Here is a 9,814-nt window from a genome sequence, read left to right as displayed (position 1 = left end):
ACAAGTCATAGTAGTCTTCTCATCCAGCCGTGACTGAGCAGAAACTTCAAAAATTCATAACTTTTGAACGGAATGTCAGATTTTCCCCAAACGTTTACTGATTTGTTCTACTAATATTGCTGCATTCACTCAATCCACATGTCTATGAAGGTGGACTTGTCCTGTACAGGTTTAAGCTGCAATTACTGAATATATTCAGTTGATATATACATTTGTATATACAATCAAGCTCACTCAGTCAAATCCAAAGGGTCATGAGAAAATCAGTCGACTGTCACTTTCAATCCAACGCTTATACAGCACTGTCGACAACAACAAAGGAATTACAAAAAGCATGATGTTGTTGTTTGGAATTTCTCCATTTAATACAAACTACATGACTTCATTGAGGGAAACAATCTTGCAAATAAAGCAGTGCACAAAATCGGACTGTCATAATCAAAGATGAGACTTGTCAACAGACTTCACCACATGACAAAGTTTGTTTTTGTGATACATCTTCTTGGGAGTTTTGTGGATGTTTTGAAGTTTGTTAAACAATCTTTAACTTGTATGTATTTATTATAATTCTTCTTGTATCAGTTTCTACCTGTTAAATACTGCATGTAATTTGAATAATGAATGCTGCATCCCTCTGTCAGGCTAATCTTAATCAACAATCATCAGCACCTTAACATACCTTGGGGGCATGTCGCTAGAAACTTTGCATTTAATCCCAACAGCAATACGTGTATCAAATACAAAATATCGAGAGTACATTTCTGATGGGGCGAGAGTCAATGGCATTCAGTTGAGCAATTTCTAGCTTGGAGATAAAAGTGATAGCATAATACTCAGTATGTATGTGCCAAGTCTTGGCATATATGTCATTCACATTAAGACGCAAGAGATGACCATTTCCACAACGCAAATGACTTTCTTGAATTACCTTATTAAAAGGACAAGTTCACCTTCATAGACATGTGGGTTGAGTGAATGCAGCAATATTAGTAGAACACATCAATGAGAGTTTGAGGAAAATCGGACAATCCTTTCAAAAGTTATGAATTTTTAAAGTTTCTGCTCAGTCACGGCTGGATGAAAAGACTACTACGTTGTATAGCTTGTGATGTCACATGTGTACAACGATATAAAGAAAGGATAAAGAAAATTCAACATATTTCCATTTTTCTCGCACAGCAAAAGAACACTCGACTTCTCTCTTTCAGAAGGCAGGGGGAATAATATTACCCTTCACATACATCAGTAACAAGTCGAAGAAATGTGAACTTCATTCAAAAAGTAAAGTTTTGTGAAATTCTCTTTTTATTTTCCTTATATCGTTGTACGCATGTAACATCATACACTGTAGTAGTCTTCACATCCAGCAGTGACTGAGCAGATATTTAAAAATTTCATAACTTTTGAACCGATTGTCCAATTTTCCTCAAACTTTCACTGATGTGTTTTATACTAATATTGCTGCATTCTCTCAATCCTTGTGTATATGAAGGTGGACTTGTCCTTTAACTGCCATCGTCATCATCTCCATTCTGTTCTCTTTTGGGGAATTATATGTCATCATTACTATCCTCATGAAAGTAACTATTAAATGATCACTTTCGATATGGTATATCAGTTAGAATTTAAAGCAATATGCTCAAATGTGTCCTACACACTACCCAGTAATTTGATGTAAAAGATGACAATTTTACACCTTACCTTAATGATCATTGTAACTGTCATCATGAAGGTCATTGCAATGGTATTACTGTTGTGTAATTACCATTATCAGTATCACATCAGTTGACATCATTATAGTCATCATTAATGATTATTTTAATATTTATTTTGTTATCTTTCTGAGAGAATTATTTAGCTGGAATGTCATACACATTAATTAGATGAAAAATACGCCAGGTGCCACAAATTAAATCTTTTTATTGTTCTTGCCTCATCAGGGTCGTAGGTATTGGTGCTGTTCTTTTTGTCATCACAATCATTACCATTATAACACTGAGTGTGTCGATGTGTAAGCTCGACAGGTCACAGACAAAAAGTTTTACACTGTCTAAACGACTATTGTTGTCAGTTGGTGTGTTTTTTTCTCTCTCTCCCTCTTCTAATGATTACATATTCACATTTCAGGCCACAACTGCTCCACTCCATTCTCAATGAACATTAAAGGGACCCACAGAAGTAACATGTAACAATTGCTTTTTACAGAAAAGCTATTTACACATCATGTAAGCTAAATTGAGAGCTGGTAGTGCTAGGCTTGCTTCGGTGTTATGTTTTCTAGCTTGTGAATGCCATCCTTGTCAACCACTTGAACTTGGAACGTGGGCAGATTTACGATGAATCGCTTCTGGACCTACAGACAGGTATCATTGGAGAAAATAAACAAGAAGTAAATCATTGTTGGAAACATGTGTTACTCCTAAAAACCGTTAAATTTATGGCTTATTAGTCTCACATTCAATTACATAAAATTGCCTTCAAAAAAACAAGTCTGTAAAACCAGACAAACTCAATGTCAATGTTCATGTACAGTTGAACCTCTCATATCCGGACAAGTCGGGACCGGGGCTCATCCGGATAAGGGATTTGGCCGGATACGGGAGACTCAATGCTTTATACATGTACATATACATATACACATGTACTGATGTAGCCCATTGTAGTACCACATGTAGTAATGTGTATACTGCAACCTTTTCATTGTTACATTTGGGGATGTTTCGGGATGTTGAAATGTCTGAAGGTACATGTATAAGCAATTTGGAAGGAAATTTGATGCAATGTATGTTAATCATATTGGAAGTAATATGTAATTCATGTGTGTTTGGGTAGGAGTTCTCAAGGAGTTGGGAATCCCCCTTTCTTCCCGTAATTATTTTAAAAAAATCACGGCGAGATTGCGTCCGGATAATAGAGAGATCCGGATAAAGGGAGGCCGGATAATAGAGGTTCAACTGTATCAACAAATATGTTTTTGCTAGCAGAATGTAGGGGTCCCAGTTTTATTGAAATGCATAGTATATTGATTGCAACTGATATTTTTGCCAATATTTCATCAATTCACTTTACTATGTCCTTGCTTCATCGGACAAAATTTCTTAAAACATTATGACTTTTAATACTCTATCACCATGAAATTTTGACATCATAAAATCAATTGGTAAATTGCCCCCGACACATACAGTAGCATTCCGACACAAGAAGATTATGCATCGTCATGTTGTCAATGAGTTTAATGGTGGTCACAAAAATAATATGGATAAGATTGACAGAGAAAAAAATGACCTCACACTTTGACCTCTTTTGGAGAACATTGTCCAAAATGTGATAATCAGATCGAATTTCTAAATCTTTTCATTGCATTGTGTACCCTTGTACAAACTTTGCTTGACTTTGGAATAACAAATTTGCATCTATCTTTTTATGGAAAGTTTTCAGGAGAGGCTGATCAGAATATACTCTTTTCACATATACCTGGTAATAGAAGTGCATCCAATAATGGAACTCAAACAAAGTACGGAGTATGATGCCTCAAGCACTATCATGCTCTGGGCATCCACAGAAAATGCATTGTTGCATTGTGAGATACGATAAAATAATGATGTTAGCATAATGAGGCATGGTTGTGGTCTCAATTTGATTACGTGTCATATAGCAGTGAAGTCTTGTGCATTTAATGAGCTCCAAATCTCAGATTTATGGCAAATTATCAACAAGCTTTTGTTACCTAATTCTGGCCAAAGAAATGTACATTTGTACAATTAGGGTGTGAAGTTTAATGCTGTGGTCTTCTATGTTCCATGCTACACTTTCCATGAAAAAAAGAATCAAGTCTACAAACAAATATGGTGTAAGTCTCAATGAAACTGAAACACAATTCACAAATTATGGAAGGTATCATACCTCTTGTAGACACTTCTTCATCACTTCCAAAGCCTGATCCCGTGTCATATCTGTGTGTATACGCAAAAAGAAGCAAAAATATTAAGAGTGAATTCTCCCCATTGCATATAATTGTAGCTCTCTATATCTGAACGCATGTGGCACTCTAATTTTTTTACCTTTAATTCTTGGGATACAAACTTCGGGTCATGAACACGCAATGTGTAAATGCATGCTTTTATGTCTGTGGAAAGCTAAAGTACAAGCTGCATTTGTACAGTATTCATAGAACGTATAAAATTCTGTCTTATAACCCTGCGGATAATAGAGTTATTTTCTAATCTGTAACTTTACATTTGATAAGTGGGATTCTTCTGCGAAGCAGCCCAATGCTGGGCCAATGATGCCAAACGACGAAATTATGGAAAATATCCATAGATGAAGGATATGACATGGGTGAAGTTCCCAACAGAAAAAGTTCAGCTGAGAGTCTGGAAAAATCTGCTTCGCACAAAAGACCACTTCGACCTGAAGTCAAACTCACATATTTGTTCGGGACATTTCCAGAAAGGAATGAACGATCAATTATCCTACACTACATACATAGGATCTTTGGTACAATTTTCCCAAACGGCAAAACTGGAAGTATACATCCCACAAGCGATCGATCAGATAATATCGGTATCGCGAGGTGATATCGCGTACAATATAGGGTGGGACCCACCTCTTATTACGATCGCTTTGTTTCACCTCGTTTTTTGGATATCTCGGCCATTTCAAACCAATAATACTCAAATAAACTTTCAATTCCTCTAAGAATTGTTTGCTCTTTAACATTTCATAGAGTGCTTTCCAAATATCTAGAAAAAAATAAAAAGCTGAATCCTTCCCTCAACCAATACTATACATGTGTACCATCCTTTAACCTGTTGAGGACTAGTCCCTAGTATATCTGGGCAGGTGTCTATGGGAAATGTGCATTTTTAGCAAAATCAGTCCATCCTCAATGGGTTAAAGGCTAGTTATCACCTACCCCTGCGGTAATGCCTGTCCAAGAGGCTGAGAGTGAAGAAGGCGCCATAGCCGTGGGCACCAAAGGGGACCTGCTGCAGGGAACCCAGGTAGTCCATGTAGTACAGGCAGGGCCCCTGGCTCTCGTCATGTCCGGCCAGGAGCAGGTTAACTTGGTAAGGTGTCTGCAGGACAAAGGGAAGTACATTGTATGCTAACATTCTTAGCCCCAGTGAAGAACCAGTGAAAAGTATCACGATGAATGAATAATGCATGCATACATGTAGCTCACTCTGTAAACCTTATTAAAAAAACAACAAACAAAACAAAACTGAAGATTGCAGAGAACAGTGTTCTATATTGTGAATTAGCCACAGAACAGACCATTTTTCTCAGCCTTGGGATGAAAGGATGAACTCCTGTATGGCACTCAAACCACCTTCTGGTCATCCTCGAGAGTGATTGGCACCTTTGTATTAACTCACATGTCCTGGCACTGGAATTTACAGCAGCGATCTACTACAATCTGGGACCTACCTTGGAGCATGCCAGCATTATGATAAGCATTCCATTTGACAACTGGACATACGTACACTGTGTTTCTACTGACTTTGTTTTGCTAGCTTAAAATTCACCATTTTTAATTCACAAAGGAGGGTTATTAGGAAAAATTGTTGTCATTATTATTTGAAACTTTATGGTAAAATGACATATCAAATTAAGAAGACAGGATTTTCTTTTTCATTATTGTATTTCACCCTTTCAGTGTCGAAACATTTTTAATAGCTTAATAGCCTGCTACAAACTCACAACTAACAAGTACCATGATTTACTGTAAAAGTGGATATTTTCGCGCGACTAATTTTTCGCGATTGGCCGGGTCAGAAGAGTTTCGCGTGTTTTTAATTCCACGGAATCAAGACGGCACGCACAGGAACATATGACAAGCAAAAATATTCGCGGGCTTTTATTTTCGCGCTAGTTTCTGGTTGCGCGAAATGCGCGAAATGCGCGAAAATTTCAACACCGTGAAAATTTCCACTTTTACAGTACAGTGTACATTTAATATCAGTTATCTTTACAAAGGGTATGATCTCCTCTGTCTTCTCAAAGAAAATCTCCACATTCAAATCTACAATAGACCTCTGTCCTTAGTCTTGCTGCTCAAGACAACTTACCCTGCTGCGAAGGAAGTCTGCCAGATTTTTCCTTGTGAAGTTTGCTGCAGCATGTGGTGAAAGATCATATCCTTTGGACAGGAAAAAAAAAAAAATGTTTCTATTAAATGCAGTGTGTCAAAAGATTAGATAACATATTTACTTGCAGTCAAGGGTGAATGAGTCTAGAATGTATGAATAACACGACCTTATAGTTGATGGCAGAATTTTTACAGACTTCTTTGGGTCATTCATTTTAGAAAGGAAAATAGCCGTAAAGATACAGCCATGTAGCCCGATGAGGCTAAAACGAAAATAAGGACAAAGTTTACTTTCCTCAGTTCAATATCCACTGTAACTATGCCTCTATGTATCCATTTTTAACATTGATCTGCTTACCATGTTTTTGTTGTTGTTATTGTTTCCTACAGTAGGAGGCAGGAGAAAATGATTGCTGGGTGAGTGAGCATGAGATTGGTCGATGGGGAATGAGACTTGGTAGGTCTACACTTCTTGACTGGCTGTTGCCACAATAAAGTTGCTCCTAGTATGTATTCCATCAAGAATACATTTTTTTTTCTTTCTTTTTTTTCCCTTATCGTCATCATTATTACTATTCATTTTTATTTTTTATTATATTTTTTTATTTATTTATCTTTTTATGATTTTTTTATTTATTTTTTTTTTTTGGGGGGGGGTTCTTTTTCCATTACATGAGACCAAGGAGATTAAGCTTGTCAGCACATTTGATACGTGGATAAGCACATGTACACTTCTTAGTATCGCCAGTACCTACAGGTGCCAGCGTTTTAGATGCATCATCTGACCAGCACATTGAAGCCTTGAAGTAGTAAACCATGACTCTAGTAACCACAAATCAGTAAAATTTTGACATTTCAAACTTTTTTTTTTTTAATAGTTGAATTCAAAGCAACGAAAAAAAGCAGCAATGAAAGAAAAGCAGACAAAAATTGCATTGAAATTGCATGGGAACTACTGTAAGACACGAACAAGACAACCGGAAGCGTCAATGGCACCACTGAATCCCTTCGTACCTTTTGCGATAGGGCTTTTTAGCGTGCATAGAAATTTTCTGCGCATTCGACTGGCGATTCCAAGAATTGTACCAGGTTTGGTTGTTAGCTCATGAGCTATAAACCAAAACATAGGGTCAAAGAATTCATTTGTTGTTGTAGTGTTTAATACATGTAGTGCAATCAAAACAGAGATGCATACAATGTATGCAGTACTCACCATTTCTGATTTTGTAGAGCTGGATGTTCTTCTGAATGTACTCTGCAAACTGCACAGTATCGCCCGACTCCCCAGCACACAACATGAGTAATTTGCTGCTCAAGGGAAACATCTTTTCTTGATCTGATCATAAAGAAAAAGAAAAAATAAAGTTTGAAATTTTACTTAGGTCACTTGTACAATGCTAGTTGTTAATACTTTGGAGACATTGTAAAAGTCAGTTGATGAGTGAAACTCTTGTGCGAATATGGTGACTGTTTTGGTATTCACACAAATGCCAAACCATGGGGGGGGGGGGGGGGATTTTAAAGGTTTGAGACCCTATCACTTTAGGGATGCGGTAGCCAATTGTGGTGAAAATCTATCGCGAGGAATTTTTGTTAAAGCTGAAAATGTAGTAAAGCTAGACTGGAAGGGATGGAGATATGCTGTAATAGACAGTGAAATTAACAGCGCTGATGGCTTCCCAATACAGGGCTCTTCTGTTTCACTCACTCACAAACATGGTCTGTCCTCACATACTGTACACTCTTTGCATGGGGCAGGTAAAGCAGAAGAAGAAATAGATCTGCAATCTTCATACTGAGTATTCCGTACTTACTGTATGTGCAATGTGATACATGTGATTTGACAGTAAAAAGGCTGCCAACTCTCAAGCAATTGAAGAGTTTGTTCACAAAAATCGGTAAGTCCATTTTTGAAGATTTTGAAGTATTTGTATGTCTCTGTTATAAAGTACAAAATAATACCTTTTAAATAATATATTGGTCACTACATGTAAAGGTAAATTTTTGAAGTTATGGTCAAAAGAAGCAAACATTTTCTTATTATTCTCTTTATTTTTCTTGACCTTTAATCACAAATATCTCCATTTGGCAAATATGGACTTTAATCAGTTTTTGCGAACAAACTCTTCAATTACAAGCAGCGCGAGTCTCACACAATTTACCAAATTTTAACTGTCTCACTCTGATAAAAGAATTCTTAAACTGAACTCAAACAACAGAAAGTAAAAAAAAAAAGAAAAGAAAAGAAATTCTCCAAAATCCCTGATGCAAATACATGCCCAAGCGAAAACTTTCAAGATTTTCCCAAACGCACACACTCTCTCTGTGTTACTCATCTGCTGAAATCTGACTTTAGCTTTACTCAAGTATGCACCAGTTTTAAAATGCAACTCTATTGCAAGTTGTTGAAGCCACTTGCAGTGGAAAGGGGGGGGGGGGAGGGAAACACTCCCCTTCTAACGTTACACCATACCCCCCCCCCCCCCCCCCCCCCTTCTTTGGATTTTGTCGCTCACTCCCTTACAGACTTAGTGTCTCCCTCCAAATTCTCACTCCTTTTCTACTACTAGTACTGGCCTTGAATCTCACTCAGATGCAAATATTCGAGGCTGTTGGATTTTAGGGTGAGTTTGTGTATGTTTGGAGATCATTTGACAAACAGGTGCGAAATTACACTCGAGTCATGTAACATTATTTAGCGCGAAAATAAATTAAAATCAAACCCAACCGGAATTTGAACACGTGGGACCAAGGTTTTCTGAGCACTACTTGCCCACACGCACACAGAGCGAACTTCCACAGTGACTGCTCATATCTTCGGTTTAAGAAATGAAATAACTACTATGACTATCCTCACAATTGCGCTTTAATTTACAGCAGTGATTACAAACTATCAGAGCTTCATACCTCTTTTTTTATCAAAGCTTAAAACATGAGAAAAACATGTAAATTTAGAAGTTTATTTTGCGCACCTCTCGCTTGTTGTGCAAGGTCTAACTATCTGAGATGCCGATTCCATTTCAGCCACTATCAAATAACTGGTATTTTGCAGCGTTGATATACTCACCATGTTTAAAAACAAATACACTCCTTCCTGCATTCAAATCTGATGCGACTAGCACATAGTCGGGGCCCTGAATACCGAGGAGAAACTCCATGTTTAGTAGTGAGAGGAGTCCGATACGGGTTTCAGTAAATCTACTGTGGCTGCGCTTATCTATCTGAGCTGCATGCAGCTAGCTGCGAGCGCGAGCAGAAAATAGAAAACATGCAACTTCATCTAGCAATGGCATACAATAGCCGTAGATGGCAGCACACCGATTGGCACCACAGAACTCTTACACATAGAAGAATCACACCCATTCACAACCCGCTGAGCTCGGTGTCGCCACCGCGCACCCCGGATGTGACGCCTCAGTGCACACGCCGCCATGTTGCTTAGCGGTACCTCCGCAGCTCCTCGCGAGTACGGTACGGTCAACTCACTGATCGGACAGTATGACAGCCGCTATAGCCCTTGATATTTACTTGAACTTGTAAACTGTCAAACTGGGACTTCTCAATCCAGCGTTGACCACAGATTCATGTACTCATTTATGTTATTTATTTCACACTCTTCCCTGAAAGTTGTCTGTATTGAAACAGGTGTTTTTTTCCCCTTTCGGATAGATCTATTTGACTTCGGAGACGTGATCTGCTTTGGTATAAAATAATCTAAGACGC

The 9,814-nt window shown here is 37.9% G+C and overlaps 1 protein-coding gene across 1 annotated transcript; it reads right to left on the bottom strand.

Annotated features, from left to right (window-relative positions):
• Positions 1 to 340: 340 nt before the first annotated feature.
• Positions 341 to 9,287, bottom strand: LOC139715398 (proteasome subunit beta type-2-like). The gene is made up of 6 exons (XM_071626975.1): positions 9,159 to 9,287; positions 7,305 to 7,427; positions 6,072 to 6,142; positions 4,916 to 5,078; positions 3,904 to 3,953; positions 341 to 2,353 (listed from the first exon to the last, which is right to left on the bottom strand). Exons 1-6 carry the CDS (start codon positions 9,247 to 9,249, stop codon positions 2,252 to 2,254), a joined length of 600 nt encoding a protein of 199 aa, XP_071483076.1. The 5' UTR covers positions 9,250 to 9,287; the 3' UTR covers positions 341 to 2,251.
• Between the last annotated feature and the right edge of the window lie 527 nt (positions 9,288 to 9,814).

This window comes from Diadema antillarum, unplaced genomic scaffold (assembly GCF_040938485.1).
Source record: "Diadema antillarum isolate AM-2024a unplaced genomic scaffold, OU_Dant_1.0 scf00000006, whole genome shotgun sequence".
NCBI classification, from domain to species: domain Eukaryota; kingdom Metazoa; phylum Echinodermata; class Echinoidea; order Diadematoida; family Diadematidae; genus Diadema; species Diadema antillarum.
This window is presented reverse-complemented; position numbering and strand designations above follow the sequence as displayed.